Source organism: Musa acuminata, chromosome BXJ3-3 (genome assembly GCF_036884655.1).
Source record: "Musa acuminata AAA Group cultivar baxijiao chromosome BXJ3-3, Cavendish_Baxijiao_AAA, whole genome shotgun sequence".
NCBI lineage: Eukaryota > Viridiplantae > Streptophyta > Magnoliopsida > Zingiberales > Musaceae > Musa > Musa acuminata.
In genome coordinates, this window is record NC_088351.1 from 8,999,103 (window position 1) to 9,020,931 (window position 21,829).

At 38.8% G+C, this 21,829-nt stretch overlaps 1 protein-coding gene across 3 annotated transcripts; it reads left to right on the forward strand.

Moving 5' to 3' along the window:
• Positions 1–12,762: 12,762 nt before the first annotated feature.
• Positions 12,763–21,532, forward strand: LOC135634242 (indole-3-glycerol phosphate synthase, chloroplastic-like). Of its 3 annotated transcripts, none has more exons than XM_065144582.1 (10): positions 12,763–13,007; positions 13,876–14,112; positions 14,189–14,365; positions 15,039–15,113; positions 15,223–15,267; positions 15,385–15,549; positions 16,126–16,204; positions 18,149–18,231; positions 19,050–19,118; positions 21,248–21,532. In XM_065144582.1, the coding sequence occupies exons 1-10, from the start codon at positions 12,843–12,845 to the stop codon at positions 21,329–21,331; spliced, it is 1,179 nt and encodes a 392-aa protein (XP_065000654.1). In that variant the 5' UTR covers positions 12,763–12,842; the 3' UTR covers positions 21,332–21,532. The 3 variants fall into 3 exon arrangements, 2 of the variants coding, with proteins under 2 accessions (XP_065000654.1, XP_065000655.1); XM_065144583.1 differs by having other exon boundaries at positions 12,764–13,007; positions 13,912–14,112; XR_010495274.1 differs by lacking the exon at positions 16,126–16,204 and having other exon boundaries at positions 21,248–21,324.
• Positions 21,533–21,829: the final 297 nt, after the last annotated feature.

Below are 21,829 nucleotides of genomic sequence, written 5' to 3' on the forward strand. Positions count from 1 at the left end.
ACCTATAGGTTTTGCATTCGGTCATTTGGATATATTACGTATTTGATTATTCAGCTCAAAAAGAGTAGATGTATATTTTGTGTGGCTTGACCATGTGTACCTGCGTGTGTTGCTCTCGCTTTGATTCTCGATGGGCATGATGATTTGAATGTCCATCGAATCTAGATTAATCTAATTTTTATTGATTTGTCTAACACAAAGGTGATGTGGTGCTCACTAGGGTATCCACATATAGGTTGCTTGTGCCATTGGGGATTTGGAATATCGCAATGATTGTGGCACCTAACCTTGCTCAATGGTATGTCACAATGTAGCCTATTAACCGAAGCATCGAGTGATGAGGCGATTAGAAGAAGGGTTGCTCATTCACCCTCTTCATGCCTTTTGTTAGGAGCCCTTGGACCTTCAAACTCTCAAATCCTTAAGTCTCTTTAATTGTCATTGTCATTCCTTATAAGTTTGAATGTCATCCTTCTCAGGGTTATCCCGTACATCCAAAGTGTGAGTCAGGCGGATCTTTGATCTTGATGTTCCTTTGGTGTTGGTTTTTGATACTTCCTCCTCCGATGAAGGTGTAACACTCTATTCTTAGTTTTATCTATATCTTCTTTTATTGTTATCAATAGGAGTGTAAGCAATCTTAAAAATAAAAGATGCTAATTTACTAAACAAAATGATATGGTTCCCTCTATACATAATGATCTTCGCACTTGTATATAATTATAAACTCTAATAAAAAAAATATTCACACAATACATTCAAAAGTTATACACATACAAATGCCCACCGGTCATCATCCATATCTATACTCTAGCATAAGCTCGCATGTACTCACTTCTTAACCCAATCATTTGGATGGGATACTAGTATCTTTACCTATAAAATAAGGTATATAGTGAATAATCACACAGTAAGTATAAGCCCTTATAGCTTTATTTAAGTAAGAATGTATCATATCATGTATATAATATTTTAAAATCATCGACATTTGATATTTAATGATAAATATATCATCTTATGACTTTTTTAGTAAGCAACCCTACAACACAGCATATAAATATAATAAAGAAGTAAAATTCTACGTCGAAATAATCTAAAATATTTATTTACACATATAGGAAGCATAACAAATTCATTAACTTTTACACCTCATATCATAAAATATATGTACACTCCCATACTGTTTGTCATCATCACGTCAGATACATGTGCACTCCCACACCATATGCCATAATATATGTATGCACTCCCACACCGCATGTCATCATATATATGTGTACTCCTACACCACATATCATAATACATACGTGCAATCCTACACTGTACGTTATAATATATATATGTACCCCCCACAATGCACATCATAGAAAACATATGCACTATCATATCGCATGTCATCACATTTATATATATATATATATATATATAATATTTTTATACTTATAAAATATATACATTCATATTTAATTCATTCGTAGCTTATAATAATCAAATCATTCAAAACATGCTTTCCAAAATATGTAATTGAGTATGATAATTTATATGATCACTATTTTGCAATGCTATAAATCGTTCACACTTAAATCGATCTTTTAAAAGGTATCTTAGCATAGGATATAACTAAGCTTCTCGTATCTACTAGGATCCTTTTCATTAATGCATTAACAATTCTTAATGAGATGCTAGGGCATCGTCATGGTCCGGATCAAAATGCTCAGCCTCGTCCTCTCTGAACGCAATTAGAGGATTTCTAATTGGATGAAACTTATTAGCACATGGCTCCCGTACACAATTCTTCAGAGAGAGAGAATGAGCTGCTACCTCCTAATGTAGGCCCTCCAACAATCACATTCATCTATTTCAATAGGTCATCGTGGTCTTGGAGATGACTCATGAACCCTATGAAGGTAGTAGTTAATGTGTCCTTTATGAATGATTTCTTTTGTTTGTTGCATCAAGTCATGGCTATCTCCGTGTCATATTTGTTGTCTTGGTGGAAATGATAAAACTTAGCATGATTTTACTTGGTGGGGGGAGTTTGAAGAAAATAAGTTACACAAAGTCATTCTCCCTTATTTATATGACACTTCAGTATGAGAAGTGTTCAATGGTGTAAATTCCCTATGAGGGGGAACTTGATCCTATAAGAAGTGTTTGTTAGGATCGAGAGCACTAAAAAATCTTTCAGCGATTAAAAACGAAAGCTGCGTTTGTTCAATAAAAGTGATTTCGATGTAAAAGCCGATCTTAAGATTAAGCGCAGTTTACGCAGTTTGCGTCTAAACGCAGTTTGCGTCTAAACTCAGTTTGCGTCTAAACACAGTTTGCGTCTAAACACAGTTTGCGTCTAAACGCAGTTTATGTCTAAACGTAATTTTACGTCTAAACTCAGTTTACGTCTAAACGCAGTTTGCGTCTAAACACAGTTTGCGCCTAAACGCAGTTTGCATCTAAACTCAGTTTACGTCTAAACGCAGTTTGCGTCTAAACACAGTTTGCGAAGTTTACGTCTAAACGCAGTTTTACGTCTAAACGTAGTTTTACGTCTAAACGCAATTTGCGCAGTTTTAGAAAGATCTGAACTTAGAAACTCGTTCGTAAAAGCACAGAAGACAGTTTGCAGTTATAAATGGAATCAGAACGTAAACGTAAATTGCAATGTAAAGATCGTACGAAAACACCGATTTACGTTTGAATGCATATTCGGAAAAATCAGAACTTAGAGACTTGTTCGTAAAAACGCAGAGGGCAGTAGCTATGTAGGAGGTTTGCAGTAATGATAAAGTGCTTAAAGTAAAAGCAAACCAGAGATTTAGAGTGGTTCGGTCAGTCTTGACCTACTCCACTTTTGGCTTCCTCCACCGACAAGGTCACCGACGTTAACTAGAGGCCTTCCTTCAATAGGCGAAGGCCAACTGCCCTTTTACAGTTTCACTCCTTTTGACGGGATCAGGAGACAACCCTTACAGAACCTTTCTCTCCTCTCTTTACAACTCAAGACTTTGGAGAACAGAAGGAGGAGAACTTAAAGGCTTTTCAACAATTTTGAGCTCAAGAATCACAGAGAAGATCAAGATTTCGGTGTAGGTCTCTTGCTCTTTCTGTGCTGAATGGGTGGGGTATTTATAGGCCCCAACCCAGTTCAAATTTGGAGCTCAAAACGATCAAATCCCGGAATTCCGGGACCAGGCGGTTGCACCTCTTGACTGGAGAGGTTGCACCGCCTGGCAGAGCTCGGAGACTGACCCCAGGCGGTTGCACCTCTCTGTCAGGGGTGGTTGCACCGCCTGAGTCTGGCTCGGAGACTGAGCCCCAGGTGGTGCCACCTCCTGACTGAGGCGGTTGCACCTCTCCTGCCAGAGCTCGAAGACCGAGCCCAGGCGGTGCTACCTCTGTCAGGGGAGGTTGCACCGCCCAATCTCGCTCGGAGATTGAGCCCAGGCGGTGCTACCTCCTGGCTGGAGCGGTTGCACCGCCCAGTCTCCCTGGGAGACTTAGCCCAGGCGGTGCCACCTCCTGGCTTGGGCGGTTGCACCTCCTGGTGCAATCAGGGTCCGAATGGTTAGCTCTATTCGGCCCAATTTCAATTTTTCAGGGGCCCAATTGCCCCTGGATTAAGCTAATGGGATCACCTCCCATTTCCAACTTAATCAACGTGCTAACTACGATTAAATCTAAGACAATTTCTGCAGCTTTGCTTCGGTGCGTCAATCGCTTCTTCCGACGAACTTCCGTCGATCATCCGATGAACCCTCGGTGATCCTCCTGCGGACTTCCGGCAAACTCCTGGACTTGCGACGATCCACTTGGCGAGTTCCGACGAGCTTCGCTTGGCAAGCTTCTGGACTTCTCGGAACTGTTCCCGCAGAACCTCCGACGACCGTCCGAACTTCCGTCGAACTCTCGAACTCCCAACGTGATCATGAACTTGACTCCGGCGCAACTCTTGCTGCTTGTCTAACTTTCATCGTAGTTAATCCTGCACACTTAAAACAAATCTTCGACCGAGACAATTAATCCTAAGCAATTTAACCAAGTTGTCCGGCATGTCATTGGTCTCTCGACGCTTCGTCCGATTCTTCGGCGCATCGTCCTCTCCTGCAGCCTATTGCCCAATCGGCCAGTTGACTCCGCAACTCCGATATCCTTGGCACAATACCCGCTCTTCTTGGCCCGATGCCCGAGTCCATGGCCCGGAGCCTTCTGTCGATACGTCGACCGATCTACCAGCCCGACGTCTAATCTTCTGACATGTTCCTCCGGCACAACATGATTTTCCTGCTTTAATTGTCTCATCCTGATCGAAGCATCCTGCGTCACTCAAAACGCAGATTAAATCATAAACATATATCAAGTAGTTTCATCATCAAAATACAAGATTCAACAATCTCCCCCTTTTTGATGATGACAACGACTTGATGACGGAGTTAAACTTAACTCCCGGAGTTTAAACAAACTCCCCCTATCAATATGCCATATTGATAGAACCTTGAATTCAAACTGAATTCAAGTCATTGCAATATTCATCATGAATACTTGCAACACGTCAACATGAACATATGCATAAACTTATGCATCACATGTCATGTCATCAACATACTTCTCCCCCTTTGTCATCAACAAAAAGGAGAAGTACCACAATCAAGTGTGTGTGATATTGGTTCAACTCATTGCATGAAAAACATAATATCAAGTTTTATCATCATGCAATCTTGGAGCTATAAGATTTAGCAAGTGTTACATCATGCTTAGAACATTCATGCTATCAAGTTTTAGATATGCAAGTTTTATAGCATATAAGATAGCACTTTTGGTAATGTTCAAGATAGCAAGTTCTATATCATGCAAGCTAGCAAATTAGAGATGTTCCAGAAGGCAACTCTTGCTTCTTGAAAATTTTGTTCACTTTGCTAGATGCGCAAGTTAGCATTTTTGCCTCTTGAGATAGGCAAGATAGCACATTAGCTTCTTTTGAGATAGCAACTTTTTGCTTCTCTTTAGACCAACAAGCTAGCAATTTTTACGATATACAAGTTTCACAATATATAAGCTAGCAAAAATTTCGAAAGCAAATGCAAGATAGCTTTCTTGTGTAAGCTCATGATTCTTGCTTCCTATTGTAATGTGCAAATTGCAAGTTTTGCTTCTTGAGATATTCAAGATAGTGATGTTCAAGAAGACAATTTTTCTTCTTGAAATAAGCAAGTTAGCAATCTTTGCTACTTAAGATAGGCAAGCTAGCAATCAAGTTTTTGCATCTTCTTGACTTGTACAAGCTAGCTATCTCCCCCTTTGTCATTGTCAAAAAGAAAGGAAGAATGCAGTTTTGTAGTTCTTTTTCCTTTTACAATGATTTCAAAATCATGACAAAGGATGAATAATCAAGTCATGAATGTCAAGACAATTTTTCATCATGAATATCATTGCATGCATCGTTATCATAGGTTGAAGTATTACATGCATAATTTCATATCATCATTCATAATTACATTAATGTTTCAATATAGCAATTTTTTCTCAAAGTGTGTAACTTAGCACTCATAGCATTTTAAATCATGATTTACATCATATGCAATACATCACATCATAATTAGAAAGCACAAGTATTCCATGCATAATTGCACATCATAAATATATCATGATGGTATCAATTTTGTCAAATTATATCCTACCATACATGATTGAAACTTCTTATTTGTATATATCAAAACAAATTAATGAATATTTCATGTATTCTTCTCTTCACATAAGGAATATCAAGAAGAATTATTAGGTGATGAGATAAACATTTCATGAATACAAGGAATTGCATAAAAATCATATCATAAGTGTTTCATGTATTCATATTATCACATGAAGCATACAGGACAACAATGCAAAGAAATCATGTCATGAAGAATATCAATGTGAAAATTCAGCAACGATCACATGATACAATCGCAAGGCATGATATAATTATGCGACATATCATGAGATGATAATTTATCATATCAATGAAAGATATCAATGAGGATCAATTCGTGAATACCAAAGATATGATTCATGGTTCATTACAATTCTTCTTAACAAGTTCACGATCAAGATTCATATAATTCTTAATAAAGCAAATTGATGTACAATCATCACACAAGACATACAAGGCGAAGAAATCTTGTTATTTCTGCATTATGAAATATATGATATCAAGGCTCATGATTCATTTGAAAAGATATAGTACAAAGAGCAACTTGAAACATTCATATCAAGATCACATTTTAAAATATTCCAAGTTTCAAGATATCAATATGACACTTCATTGAATTCTAAGAAATCAAAAGACAAGTTGCATTTCATTTGAAGAACTCCTTTTTGATAAATGTAGGGAGCATAATGAACGATCTTGATTTATAAAGAGCTTCATGTTATAATTATCAAGATCATGATTTTAATAATTATTTTCTTTAGCAAAAACACTATCATTCATATTTCGAGATGGAATTTATAAGCAGGAATCATTTCATCAAATCCATTTTAGAAAAAATATTTTTCATAAGTGTATGAGAAAATCCGATTGTTAGGATACCAATTGTTAAGTGAATCCGAAAATGAAATTAGTACTTTCATGCATTCGGATAAGATTTTGCTATAGATTTTCAAGTTCAATTATGAAGATAAAACATGCTCATGATCATAAAAATTTATGTATCCAAAAAATATAATTTCCAACATGTTATAGTGTAAAATCATCATGGCAATTAAGTGTTTTAAACATTGAATCAAGAATGTCCGAAAAATAATCTTAACACGTTCATGCATTCGAGCATATTTTTGCCATAGTTTTTCAAATATACTCATGAGAATAACACATGCTTATCATCGGCTTAAAATCTCATGCATAAAATTGTTAATCAAAATATTTAATTTCATCATTATGCATTTCTTCAAATCAAACATGATCTTTAATCAAAATCGAGAAATAACAATGGAAATCAACGTAATACACATTATTACTTCTTAACCATGATTTCATATTTTCAATCAAGATCATTTTATTTGTTTATCATAAAATATGCAATATTATCATTTTCGAAATTACTTAGTATGATCATAATAAATTTTTTTTTAACATGTAATTTTTAAGAAAATTAATTCTAAACTAAAAGAGAAAAATACATCATGAAAGCATCAAGTAATTTCAAAATAAATTAGGGGGATTTCGATTACCTCATCATTGTAGGCTGTTAAGGCGTAGTTTGCCGCCTTGCTTTTGTTGACTTTCTCTTCTTCGGAGGAGCTCGATTCATCCCAATTTTTGTTCTTCTTCTTGCGTTTAAAGCAAGTAGTTCGATTCTTTTTGCTTTTTAATTTTCGTTTCATTTGTAGTTTAAGTTCACCATCACTTGAGCTTATGCTCGAGTGGTCTTCAAATGTTCTATGCCCCAAATCCTTCCTGTTCTTTGGAAGGTTGTTTTGTTCATCATTGTCCTCATCACTTGAGTCATCGCTCAAGTGGCATTCATTTGTCCAGAGTTCCAAATCCTTCCTGTTCTTTGGAAGGTGATTGTGTTCAACATGTTCATCATGTGCATTGTGCACCATTTCATATGTCATCAATGAACCAATTAGTTCTTCAAGTGGTAAGTTGTTTAGGTTTTTAGCTTCTTGTATTGCAGTTACTTTTGAATCCCACTTCTTAGAAAGAGAACGCAAAATCTTGTTTACGAGTTCAAAGTCCGAAAAACATTTTCCAAGAGCTCTTAAACTATTGACGACATCCGTGAAACGGGTGTACATGTCGCCTATAGTCTCGCTTGGTTGCATTCAAAAAAGCTCGAAATCATGCAATAAAAAGTTAACTTTCGAGTCTTTGACACTACTAGTTCCCTCGTGCGTGATTTCAAGTGTTCGCCAAATGTCAAAAGCTGTTTCGCACGTAGAAATCCGATTGAACTCATTTTTGTCCAAAGCGCAAAATAAGGCATTCATAGCCTTTGCGTTTAAAGAGAAATACTTCTTCTCCAAATCCGACCATTCGTTCGTCGGTTTAGAGGGAAGTTGAAAACTATTTTCAACGATATTCCATAAATCTAGATTTAGAGAAATCAAGAAAACTCTCATTTGAGTTTTCCAATAAGTATAGTCCAATCCGTTAAATAACGGTGGACGAACCGAAAAGCCCTCTTGAAGAGCCATTTCTCTCGGGTGTAAATCCGAAATGAGAAATACCCCGCTCTGATACCAATTGTTAGGATCGAGAGCACTAAGAGGGGGGGGGGGGGGGGGGGGGGTGAATTAGTGCAGCGGAAATCTTTCAGCGATTAAAAACGAAAGCTGCGTTTGTTCAATAAAAGCGATTTCGATGTAAAAGCCGATCTTAAGATTAAGCGCAGTTTACGCAGTTTGCGTCTAAATGCAGTTTGCGTCTAAACTCAGTTTGCGTCTAAACGCAGTTTACGTCTAAACACAGTTTTACGTCTAAACGCAGTTTACGTCTAAACGCAGTTTGCGTCTAAACACAGTTTGCGCCTAAACGCAGTTTGCGTCTAAACTCAGTTTACATCTAAACGTAGTTTGCGTCTAAACACAGTTTGCGAAGTTTACGTCTAAACGCAGTTTTACGTCTAAACGCAGTTTTACGTCTAAACGTAGTTTTACGTCTAAACGCAATTTGCGTAGTTTTAGAAAGATCTGAACTTAGAAACTCGTTCGTAAAAGCACAGAAGACAGTTTGTAGTTATAAATGGAATCAGAACGTAAACGTAAACTGCAATGTAAAGATCGTACGAAAACACCGATTTACGTCTGAATGCAGATTCGAAAAAATCAGAACTTAAAGACTTGTTCGTAAAAACGCAGAGGGCAGTAGCTATGTAGGAGGTTTGCAGTAATGATAAAGTGCTCAAAGTAAAAGCAAACCAGAGATTTAGAGTGGTTCGGTCAGTCTTGACCTACTCCACTTTTGGCTTCCTCCACCGACGAGGTCACCGACGTCAACTAGAGGCCTTCCTTCAATAGGCGAAGGCCAACTGCCCTTTTACAGTTTCACTCATTTTGACGGGATCAGGAGACAACCCTTACAGAACCTTTCTCTCCTCTCTTTACAACTCAAGACTTTGAAGAACGGAAGGAGGAGAACTTAAAGGCTTTTCAACAATTTTGAGCTCAAGAATCACAGAGAAGATCAAGATTTCGGTGTAGGTCTCTTGCTCTTTCTGTGCTGAATGGGTGGGGTATTTATAGGCCCCAACCCAGTTCAAATTTGGAGCTCAAAACGATCAAATCCCGGAATTCCGGGACCAGGCGGTTGCACCTCATGATTGGAGAGGTTGCACCGCCTGGCAGAGCTCGGAGACTGAGCCCAGGCGGTTGCACCTCTCTGTCAGGGGCGGTTGCACCGCCTGAGTCTGGCTCGGAGACTGAGCCTCAGGCGGTGCCACCTCCTGACTGAGGCGGTTGCACCTCTCCTGCCAGAGCTCGAAGACCGAGCCCAGGCGGTGCTACCTCTGTCAGGGGAGGTTGCACCGCCCAGTCTCGCTCGGAGACTGAGCCCAGGCGGTGCTACCTCCTGGCTGGAGCGGTTGCACCGCCCAGTCTCCCTGGGAGACTTAGCCCAGGCGGTGCCACCTCCTGGCTTGGGCGGTTGCACCTCCTGGTGCAATCAGGGTCCGAATGGTTAGCTCCATTCGGCCCAATTTCAGTTTTTCAGGGGCCCAATTGCCCCTGGATTAAGCTAATGGGATCACCTCCCATTTCTAACTTAATCAACGTGCTAACTACGATTAAATCTAAGACAATTTCTGCAGCTTTGCTTCGGTGCGTCAATCGCTTCTTCCAGCGAGTTTCCGGCGAACTTCCGTCGATCATCCGATGAACCCTCGGTGATCCTCCTGCGGACTTCCGGCAAACTCCTGGACTTGCGACGATCCACTTGGCGAGTTCCGACGAGCTTTGCTTGGCAAGCTTCTGGACTTCTCGGAACTGTTCCCGCAGAACCTCCGACGACCGTCCGAACTTCCGTCGAACTCTCGAACTCCCAACGTGATCATGAACTTGACTCCGGCGCAACTCCTGTTGCTTGTCTAACTTTCATCGTAGTTAATCCTGCACACTTAAAACAAATCTTCGACCGAGACAATTAATCCTAAGCAATTTAACCAAGTTGTCCGGCATGTCATTGGTCTCTCGACGCTTCGTCCGATTCTTCGGCGCATCGTCCTCTCCTGCAGCCTATTGCCCAATCGACCAGTTGACTCCGCAACTCCGATATCCTTGGCACAATACCCGCTCTTCTTGGCCCGATGCCCGAGTCCACGGCTCAGAGCCTTCTGTCGATACGTCGACCGATCTACCGGCCCGACGTCTAATCTTCTGACATGTTCCTCCGGCACAACATGATTTTCCTGCTTTAATTGTCTCATCCTGATTGAAGCATCCTGCGTCACTCAAAACGCAGATTAAATCATAAATATATATCAAGTAGTTTCATCATCAAAATACGAGATTCGACGGTGTTCAATGATGTAAATTCCCTATGAGGGGGAACTTGATCCCCTCTCAGCTTGTAATTGTAGGGTCACTGTAGATTATTTGACTCGGAGCTTCTTTCTTCTTTGATGGCATTCTAGGGTTCTAAGCTTGTCCTTTCGGTAACCATGGATTCTACTACTATATATAAGTTGGCATCTTATAGCAACTAAGAGAATGTGGCATGATATTGCGTATTGATCAAGTAAATTTTTTTTGAAAGTTAGATGCTATGAATATAAGCATTGTTCAGAATGAATGAATTCGGGTTTGCCACTTGTCTTCGTCATTGAACCATTTGATATAATTGGCTAGTGATTATTTGTCCATCGACCTTATGGCCAAGAGGGAGGTTGTAGGTTTCTAACTTATATATGATAAAGTTGAGCTCGAACTCCTTAGTAAGTTGTCCGAAGGGAAAAATTAATTTTAGATATAGCTTGGAGAACTACTCTCTTATTACCCCTTTGTGAGTTATCAGGAAAGTGTGATACATGAGAAATTCTATCATCCCGAGCAATATCATTTAGGAGGTAAAAGGAACTATATGCTCAGTGGAGTCAAAGCTCCCTTTTTAAAGCTTTAAGGCTGGCATTCTAAATCCTTGTGAGATCAGTTCCTTAATAATATTCTTAACGAATGGTGACCGGATTGACTTTATGTTGCTTTACTTGTCTTATCTTTTTTTTCTTGTATCCTTGGGCCATTAGTTCATCTCGAAGACTTAAACTTAAGTGATTAATTCTTTCAGCCCCTCTAATTTTTGAGGAAGATGGTTGAGCAGATCATGAGAGGAATGATTTGGAAAATTATTTTCTTAAGACAGGTCAACTGTAGAGGATATGATATATGATTAGATTGGGGGCTAGAGCTAATGGTGGCATTGGAGCTAAGAACTAGGGAGTGTGTAGAGTCGAGTGTGCACCATGTTATGCTAAATGGACTAATTGTAGAAAGTAAGGAGATATGTATTAGAACACTTTTGTCACGAATTAGGCTTGCTTAATTAGACTATAAAATATTTTAGTGGCTATGGTTATAATTTGAGCTGGTGGAGCAATAGGTTGAGCAAGTAGTGAATTAACCATTGAATCTTAGAATAATCAATGAAAGAGTAAAGGATCGAGTAGTTGAACGGTTGGGGGAGCGGGTCTAGGCTAGATTGGCCTTGGGATGATTGAGATTGGTGGGTTTGATAGTGGGGCATTCAACACAATCGAATTCGGACCCTCCTGTTCATTCGACTTATTAGACTCTTCATGGTTCAGCTTGAACGATCTCACAAAGTTTTTTTGAGACATCTTCATGACATTCTCTCTAACACCAATATATTAGTATATCTTTTAATTGTCCTAGTTAATCTCAGTTCAAGTCACTATTTATAGAGCATGAACCTGTAGAATTAGGTTGGGGGTATTCTCGATAATTTTTTCTTTAATGATCAAGTCACTAATGCCCATGTTGGCTTATTGCACCAAACATAAGATTCGTACAATGTTATAGGAAAATATCGTTGACGTCTTAGTCATCCTGACGTGATCGAGACACATGTACATATGATTGTTCGAAGTATCTTCGAGGTAGATCCAAGGTAGCTTTGAGGTGACTCTGAGATGGCCCCGAGGTCGAAGTATTGTGCTCTCGAGGTAGATGCATTGTACTCTCGAGGTGGAAGTATTATGCTTCCAAGGAAGGTTTCCTAATTCGATCCTTTAAATTGATAATCCGGGTATCTTATTGTAGTTCAAAAAAGAATAGAGTCATTTCAATTTTTTTAATTTAAAAAATATATTTTTATAAAATAAAATTTATTATTATTATTTTATTATAAAAAGAAGAGAAAAAAATTTATGATTATTAAAGAATCGAATAAAATATATGATTACCTTTCTAATCATAATAAATGAAAAGAAATGTGATAATGAATGAGAAAAATGTGTTCCTCGTTATGATTGGGACGGTCAATGATCAACGTGGACTATAGCGGTCAGCCAATCAATCAGTTGCTGCTACCAGACAATTCCACATCCTTCGTTTTCAAAATGAGAATGGGGTGTTACCCGTGTTTTACGAGACGGAGGAGGGTCGGTGCCATTTGGGCTTCTCTGTTCGGCTTAAAACAGAAAACAGGGTTTTTATTCGTTCCACGTCGGAGAAAAACCTGTTCCCTGGCTTTCGCGACACAGGGGATCGGGGCCCACGTCCGCCAACTTTGTTCTATTATTTAATGGCCAAATCCGTCGAGATATCCTCACTCGCGTTGGCCTCATTCACCGTGCCCCTCTTTGTCTCCCCTCCGGCCGCGGTGGGCCTCGCGCGGTGTCGTTTCGGCAGAAGGAATGGAAGGGATCCTTGCCGGCTGTTCTCATGGGGTTAGGGTTTTGTTTCCGGTCGCAACCTCAGTGAATCCTGCGCGAAATCTCTCGTCGAAGGAATTGGTCCCGCGGGTTCTCCTGCCTGGCGTGCGGCGATCGGCTCGTCTCCGTTGCACGAGATCGGAAGAGGTATGTTGGTTCCTGGAGGATGGGGAGGTGTTCTTATTCCAAGCTGCTCATTTTATTTGGTATTATTGTTCGGAAAAGCTGTTCCTGTTCGTCGCTTGTGGTGAATGGCTGCTTAGTTTGGATGAAGGTCGAATCTGAGTCTGATTTTTAAGCTTTATGGCTGTTAAAAGAGGCTTTATTTCGTTTGTCGGAATGCCCGAATGGAAACCATTCACAAGTTGCCCTGCCGGGGTCCTTTCTGGATTAATTGCGAACATCGCTGCTTTCGACAAGGAATGAATCCTGGAACTATATAAAGTAAACATTTTTTGCAAATTTTATTGGCATATGTTGCCTATCAAGTATCCATGCGTATATTAGCATGATTTCTGCAACGTGTCCCACTTATCCAAGCACTGCGCCTAGCTGTCTCATCCTATGGTGGTTTTGTCAATGATTTCCATGTATAGTAGTGTCTATTGGTGCTTTCGTTGTAAAATTATGACACGTCAGTTGGATTGTCTCTGTTGTTATTTCCATTTATCTTTTCGTTCAACTTTCTTGGAAGAGAGAAGCAGTCATCCAAGAAAGTTAAACAACTTTCTTGGAAGAAGTTTTCTGATTAATAAACAGTATTGTTTATGAAAGTTCCTAAACTACTAAATGAGCCAAATCCATAAATATGTGTAGGAAATCTTATTACATTTGTCATGTTTGGATATCCTATGTTTTCTGATTCATTGCATCTCTTTGTTCTCGCACATAAGCTCTTTACATGTATATTGTTAAAATGACCCATTTGAATTCTTGAATAGGTCGTATAAGACAAAATACAATGAGGTACAGATGTATAATAAAAAACATATGCATCTTAAATTGCTTTTCGCAGAAGTCTACTGATGTACGTGCCACATTAACTTATAAGGGTGACGACTTTGTAAACTCTGTTGAAGTTCAAGAGTGGGAAAGTGGAATGTCACTGAATGATATAGCAGCAAAGCAGGGAATTAGGATTAGAAGAAGCCACCGAACTGGACATCCTTCTGAGGGTTCGAAAGATGAGAAAGATACTCCTCGCAATATTTTGGAACAGATAATATGGGACAAGGAAGTCGAAGTTGCACAGGTATTACCAAGCTTTGTCTAGTTTAGTGGCCATATGAATGATAATAAAATTCTCAGTCTCTCTTTTCTTTTTGTAGTTTAAACAAACAAAACCCTTGGAAACATTGAAGAAAGCTGTTGAAGGTGCTCCTCCTGTTAGAGATTTTGTTGGAGCTCTAAGAGAATCCTATCGACGAACTGGTGTTCCTGCTCTTATCGCGGAGGTTAAAAAGGCTTCACCGAGTAAAGGTGTCCTGCGTGAAGATTTTGATCCTGTGAGTACTGCTACTCTTCTATCGGCCTTATCTCCCATGATTACAAATATATGGTTGATATGAGATGTTGGTCGGAAAAGAATATATGTTTACTGGTTTTCATCTAGATATTTGAAGTGGTTACCTGTATCTCTGCATTAACATGCATAATTTGTCATTTCTCTGAGAGCACTTATCAAATGAGATGCCTAACATATACATGTTTTCTATCACATCATGACTTAAAGGATTATCTCTAGGATATTGGTTTTGCCATTACTCTATAAGATTTTGTGAACTTTTATATTATGGAGGTCTAAGTAATAGTGGATACTCTGCTTTTTGAGCTTAGCTATGCCATAACAACACACACACACACACACAAAAGAAACAAAATCTGGTTGATACTTAATAATAAAGATTTTTCTATCTGCTGCATTCCAAGTCAACCACCTTGGCTATGGTTTGTCTTTTTCAGCTGTTATATTCAACAGGATTGTATGGTTTTACTTTTTGTTTGTTTCCAACTTAAAAAGTTACACTGTAAAAAAGCGTTTAACGAAAATATGATATTTTGAGTAAAATTAGGCATATGATATGGGACACTTCAAGTACATAACAGCCAATTGTATTTACATCTTTTCCTCTGTGGGGTGAATGAATCTATGTTTGATGCTGTTTAAGTTAATGACAGGTTCAAATAGCTAAGACTTATGAGAAACATGGAGCAGCATGCCTGAGCATTTTGACAGATGAAAAGTACTTTCAGGTGAACTTCCTAATGTGAACAATTGAGATTGTCATCAAACTTTTATATATTTTGTCTGAAGCAGGAATTTAGCAGTTCACCTGATTGGCTTTTCTTATTACAAATTCAGGGGAGCTTTCAAAATCTTGAAGCTGTTCGAAAAGCTGGAGTTGAGGTTTGTATAATGCATATAATTTTAAGATATGTTTCTTGTGATTTATTGTTAACTTGCTCTTTAGATCCACAATTTGTTGACCTATTTGTGTGCCTTTAATCGAATGAGTAATTGCAGTGCCCTCTTCTGTGCAAAGAATTCATCATTGATTCCTGGCAAATTTACAATGCCCGTTCAAAAGGTGCAGATGCAGTTCTTCTAATTGCTGGAGTGCTACCAGATCTTGATATCAAGTACATGACCATGATCTGCAGGGAGCTTGGTTTAGCAGCTCTTATTGAGGTGTGCAACATGCTTCTTCAGGATATGCTTCTAGTTTACTTGTCCATGAAAATTCAATCTCTTCTAAAGCAAAAAAAGTTGATATACTCCATAAAAGAACAAGTATATGATCCTATTGTTGAATTTAATGTTACAAATTAGCATGCTAATGGATATGCTAGATTGGAACATGTTAGACTTCTTTTAGCAATTAATCCGTTATTATCATACTCATCTTCTTTTTGTTAGCGAAAGATTTAAACATCAATCTCTCATAAAAGATTCTGTTTCTCAGTTCAGAATCTTGTTTCCCTTTAGGAGTTTGTGCTAGTTCCATTGGAGTTCTATTGCAGAAGATGTTGCCAATTATCTTCTTTAGAAAAATTTAAAAACAAAAATGACTTAAGTTGAATTATGTTGCAGCTTGCTGTTGAGTTCTTATAACACTTGAGTTAGTCCATTTAGATTGTTATGAATAGTTCTTTTAATTGGCTTTTCTTTTTGTATACTGGTCTGGGTCTATTAGACAAACTGTTCTTACTGACTAAACATTAGAATTAATGAGATCCATATGATAATCTCTTCTTGAAATTGTAGGTGCACGATGAAAGAGAAATGGATCGTGTACTGAAGATAGATGGAATTCAACTCATTGGCATTAATAACCGTAACCTTGGTATGACTCCTTGAATTTCAGAAATATTATGCTTGCATATTCATGTTTATTAACATGAAGGTGCATCTCTACCAAGCACCAAGATGTCAGTACAACTATATTTCATTATTGACTATTCATGAGCATGTTAAGACACCAGAGGAACTTGTAGCAAACAAACTTTTTCTTTTTTTTCCCCTCAGATTACCATCTTCTGTTAATTTGGAACATCTGTACAAAGACACAAGTTCCTTTGGAGGATGTCTTGGGACATAGATCTGACATCCTTGTACTCATGTAGGAGGAGCAATTATCGTTCACCTATATGAGATAGCAGTGTCGTCAAAAGTACTAGGTGCTAAAAGGAGCTAGGTCCCAAAATACCCGATGCGCTCCCAAATATTATAATTTTAAAAAATTTATATCATTATTAATAAAAATAAACTAAAACAAAAATAACACATCAAACTTGCATTCATTTAAAGTACCATACGACATTGTCCATATCCAATAACGATGATAAAATAAAACAAGATTAACATCAAATATCATTAAAATCCAGTTCATCATCTTCAATCGTGTCACCATCTAAGCTGCAACGACAATCCAAAACACTAAAAAGTAGCACTAATCACTATAGCAATAGCAATAATAATCGACATTTTACTATTGATTCACTACAGCATGCAGCAGCTGCTGCTCACTACAGAAGGCAGCTGCTGTTCTCACAAATATAGACAAGCAACAAAGACTAACAGCAAAGCAGGCAGCTATTCTAAGTTTAAATTGACAAATAGCAATGAAGTGGCAGCGGTGAACAGGGAAGAAGGAGGGGAAGAGGCTGTAGGAGGGCTGCAGTGAATGGGGAAGAAGGCAGTGGTGAAATGGGAACAAGGCAGTAATGAACAGGGAAGGGGGAAGGGGGAAGGGGGAAGAGGGAAGAGGGAAGAGGCTGTCGGAGGGCTGTGGTGACTGCAGAAGAAGATAGTGGTGAAAGGGGTAGAAGGCAGCAATGAACGAGGAAGAGCGAAGAGGGAAGAGGCTGTGGTGAACCTAGGAGGTCTGCGGTGAACAGGGCAGAGGTAGGAGGGAGGAGGAGAAATATACTGGGAGGGAGGGGAAGAAGCTGCCGCTGCTGCCGGAGGAAGACGTCACCGCTATCGTTGCCACTGCTGCTGCTGCTGGAGGAAGACGCTGTTGCTGCCGCTACTGTCGTCATTCGCCAATGGGAGGAACTCCACCACCACGCAGAAACGAAGTGAGAAAGGGTTTCTGCATTAGTGCTTGTGCATGGACAGGTTTCAATCAAACTCTGTGGTCGTTGACTTAGCATATAATTGGTTCAATTGAACCAGATACAATTGTTTGCTTCAGCTCAGGCTCGAACTGGCCTGAGTTGAACCAGGTGTCCATCTGGCTCGCCTAGTGCCTGAGTGAAGACGCCTGCCCAGCCCAATAGGTGGGTGCTCAGGCCTCGCCTCGCCTCACCTAGGTGTGTGGTGACTTCATTGTGAGGTAGTTGTCAAGGGATACAAAATTTTGATTAGAGTGGTTTGACATTGGTGCATGCCGCAAGGCTTAAGGATCTCAAAGGATGAACAAGAATTAAATTAGGTTGCCTTTCCTTCATAATGGAAACATAAACTGAAAGATTTGCTCTGAATGAAAACAGCATTTTATTGAAGGTAAAATGAGGGTACAATTGGTCCTGGTGAATGAAGTTGACAGTACATAGCTTCATTAAGGAATTGTTGCAACCCTGCCTTGTAAATTAACCTTTTTTTTTTTCTGCTGATGGTTGGTTAAATTATAACAATGAATAGACAAACATGAGCATTTCTGCATTGTCATCACAAATATCGGGCTGCTATCAATGTTCCAGAGAAGATATTGATCTTCAATTTAAAAATTTGTTACTTTAGGACATAAGGGATTTCTTGTAATTGCAACTTGTCCTTTTTGCAGAGACATTTGAGGTTGACATTTCAAACACAAAAAAACTTCTGGAGGGAGAGCGTGGCGAAATTATCCAGCGAAGAGGCATAATAGTAAGCCTATCATTGATGAAACATTAAGCTCAAATCCTAGAATGTGTCACTTATTATATTTGACTATATTGACTACATCTTGTCAATCTTTTGCTTATATCTGTGAGATAATTTCAAGAAAAATCATTTAAGTTGAATATATTGTTCTATGGTAGCCTGAATAACAAGAAGTTACATGCATCTTATGTTGTTGAATGAAATTGATTTTTAGAAATTCTTGATTATTTACTCTGCTGTGTCAGTTTTTGTATAAACCTGTGGACTGTTCCAGCACAATTTATTCAAGTTGAGTTGTGACATAATATGCCAGTCTGAAGAACAAGAAGTTATGTAGACTGGGAGTTCTTCTGACTCATCATATTTGTTGACTTGCAGGATCCATCTCAACCAACGTTTCATCAATGTAGCCTCATAAATTTCTGTCACTAGCCTTTTCTTCTCTTTGTAATATTGGTAGCAGTAATAGAATCATTTCCTTACATTAGCATCAAAATATTTAGTCATGATGTTAGCTTTTTGTACTAGTCATTATTATTGTTTGATTGTAGAGGTAAATTTGATGTTCTGCTCAGACCCCAAATTCTAAATTATTGCTTAGATGTCACTAGTTTGTTTTTATTGCTAGACTGTCTCCAAAGATATTATGACTATGGTAGTAAATTAACTGATGATTTTGAATATTTTAGCTTATTTGAGAAGCAGGAAGTTCATGATTGTATTTTTAATTCTTTTGGGTATTTTAGTAGGAATTTCAAGATTATATTTTTTTCATTTGCTTTATACTGCATTCAGTTGGATAATGCCACTTTCAATCGCAGGTTGTTGGAGAGTCAGGCTTATTTACTCCTCAAGATATTTCATATGTACAAGGTGCTGGGGTTAGAGCAGTAAGTTCTCTTAACACTATTTCATCTAAATATGCCAAATTTGGGTTAGCTTATTTTTCTTTTGATTGCTGTGAAATATGATATTCTATGGATACTCTATAAGTCATGTAATTGTTGTGTTTTGCTATTAGACTTGAGGATGATTTTGATCTTCTGCAAGTCATAGAACTGTTTGATCGTGGATCCAGTAGCTAAAACAACAGTTGTCATAAAAAAAAAATCTCTATAACCCAATGTACATAATATTCAATTTCAGAATCAGCCTGCAATTTGGAACCCATGGTGGGCTGATCAGCTGAGTGGGCTCAATGTTTTTCTTATTCTGGGGTTTCTAAATTTTATCGGAAAATGTTTTGGATTTGCTATGATCAATCCCATAATAGTAGAAGCAAGGTTCGCCGAACCATACCGTACCGGCGTTTCGACATTGGCTCGGTACGGTACGGTACGGCATACCGAGCGGTATACCGAGGTGTACCGAGCGGTACACCTGATTTCACCGATTTATCCCTCCGAAAATACCTGAAAATTAAAAAAAAAGTTAGGATAGAGTTTTCAAGTTACAAATAAATATAGTAATAGTATAAGTTTAGCAAAATCAATGTAAATTAGGTAAAAATAGCATCACATATCTTTTTCGGGCTTTGAGGTAGTCTTGTTTGAGGTTCGTATTTCAGCTCGTTATAGATTGAAATATCTATAGAAAAATCAGTTGAATTGTTAGACTATTTTGTTACAATATAAACTCTAAAATTCAAATGAATTAAATAATCATATATCTAGATATACATGATTGTTAATTCTACCACCAAAACGAACGACGGGCCTCCACGGGTGGTGGATCGGGGTCCTCGATCCGATACATATCAATATGATACGTTTGTTAGACTCAATCATGAAATTGATCCCATGACATAGTGTATTGATACAACGTATGCCATTGATGCATCAATGTGGTACTGATCGTAGATTGATCGTCATAAATCATATTTGTCCGAGGCAGCTCTTGAGGTATATATTGGTGTTGTTCTGTATCATGCTGTTGCTCAGAGAAGGATGACCAACTATCACCATACTGTTGTTGCCTATATGATTCTTCATAATACGATGGTTGTGAATACGATGAGTCTCTTTCTGTGTCTATATCATGTATGCTCTGTCGCATTTGTTCATATTCATCCACTGCCTTCCTCTTCCCCTTCTCCTTTCCCTTCCGTGCATAAACTTGACCAGTACCTAGTCGAGTTCCATGATCTGAATCTTGAGTGGCATGTGTAAAATATTGCTCCTCAGTCCATTCACCACCCTCAAGTTGTGTAGACGAGACCAACGACTGCCCGGTATCACCGCCATCATCTGTTGAGGCACTGCTGTCCGTGTTGCTGTCATGTCTCTGGACCGAACAAGAAAGAGAATGTTTTATAGAGTTTATGAGAGAAAAGAAATGTTTGAGAGAGAGTTTAAGAGAGTATAATGAAATAGGGGAGAGAAGATTAGTTTAAATAGGAGGAGAAATGGCTCCAACGGTCAATTTGACCGTTGGAGCACTGTAGCACTGCTACAGTGTGGTAACGGTCGATTTCGACCGTTACCGAGTGGTATCGGGCGGTAACGGTCGAAATCGACCGTTACCGAATGGTACCGAGCGGTAACAGTCGAAATTTCGATCGTTACCGCCCGATACAGGCTTTTTTTGGTATACCGCCCGGTAGAGGGCAGTCCGCGTACCGGTCGCCTCTCGGACCGGTACGTACCGCCCGTACCGGGCGGTACACATCGGTATGGCGAACCAGTTGGACGGAAAGCCGTAGCCAGCTATAGAACCAGTTGGACGGGAAGGCTGGGACAGGTTGACATTTGTTTGTAGTCGGTTGAATTCATTTGAGTTCTGATTGCTTTTTACTGAGTCAGCAACTAAACTAGTTTTGGGTCAAATGATGTTATAATCTAGTTTGAACTGTAGTCTGCATCAGTACAATTGCATGATCAGTTTCACTTAGACTAGGAACTTTGTACTTGAACAATGGGAACTTCGTAACTGAACAATGGAAGTGTAACTATTTGCTGAATGTTCTATTACCTCCTCATCGGTACAATTGCATGACGACTTGCATAACTTCTCATCGTAGGTGTTGGTTGGAGAGTCTCTCATCAAGCAGATCGACCCTGGGAAGGCGATCTCAGGGCTGTTCGGTAAAGATGTATCAAAATAAAGTCAATCATCCAGAAATAATCTTTTCTCTTGCCTCCAAAGAGAGCTTCGGAACTGAGAATTCTTGACTAGTGTTCGTTCTTCTTGTAGCCTTTTTATGTGCCAAAAATGGGGATAAGGTTCGAGTGTGGACCTGCTGGATTATGGTTGTGTCACTCTTTTAACACCCAATAAAATCTCCTCTGGATGGTGCGTAAAGCGATGATATTGTTTCTTCATAACGTGGTTCTCCTTATTTGTCTCACCCCATTATTTCTCTTTTATCTTTTCATTTGGGATATTCTTAATCAAAACATATAATTATCATTTATTTTTTGAAACTTTTATTTTTAAGAAATGTTTTTAAATATTATTTTAAACATGTTAGCCACTGTTCTAAAGAATAAGGGGAACAAAAGAAGGCATCTACAAATCAGCACTCTATAGTCAAGCAATATAAGAACTCTCTTGAATCGAAGACCACAGAAACGTCCACGGCAGACTAAAGCAGCAGCATCAC

What these genes read in the sequence shown, in the direction of transcription:
- LOC135634242 (XM_065144582.1), top strand. Translation starts at nt 12,843, where the DNA reads ATGGAAGGGATCCTTGCCGGCTGTTCTCATGGGGTTAGGGTTTTGTTT. An exon ending in TGCGTGAAGATTTTGATCCT is followed by an intron (nt 14,366 to 15,038) that starts GTGAGTACTGCT and finishes AGTTAATGACAG; the next exon opens with GTTCAAATAGCTAAGACTTA. An exon ending in GTTTAGCAGCTCTTATTGAG is followed by an intron (nt 15,550 to 16,125) that starts GTGTGCAACATG and finishes TTGAAATTGTAG; the next exon opens with GTGCACGATGAAAGAGAAAT.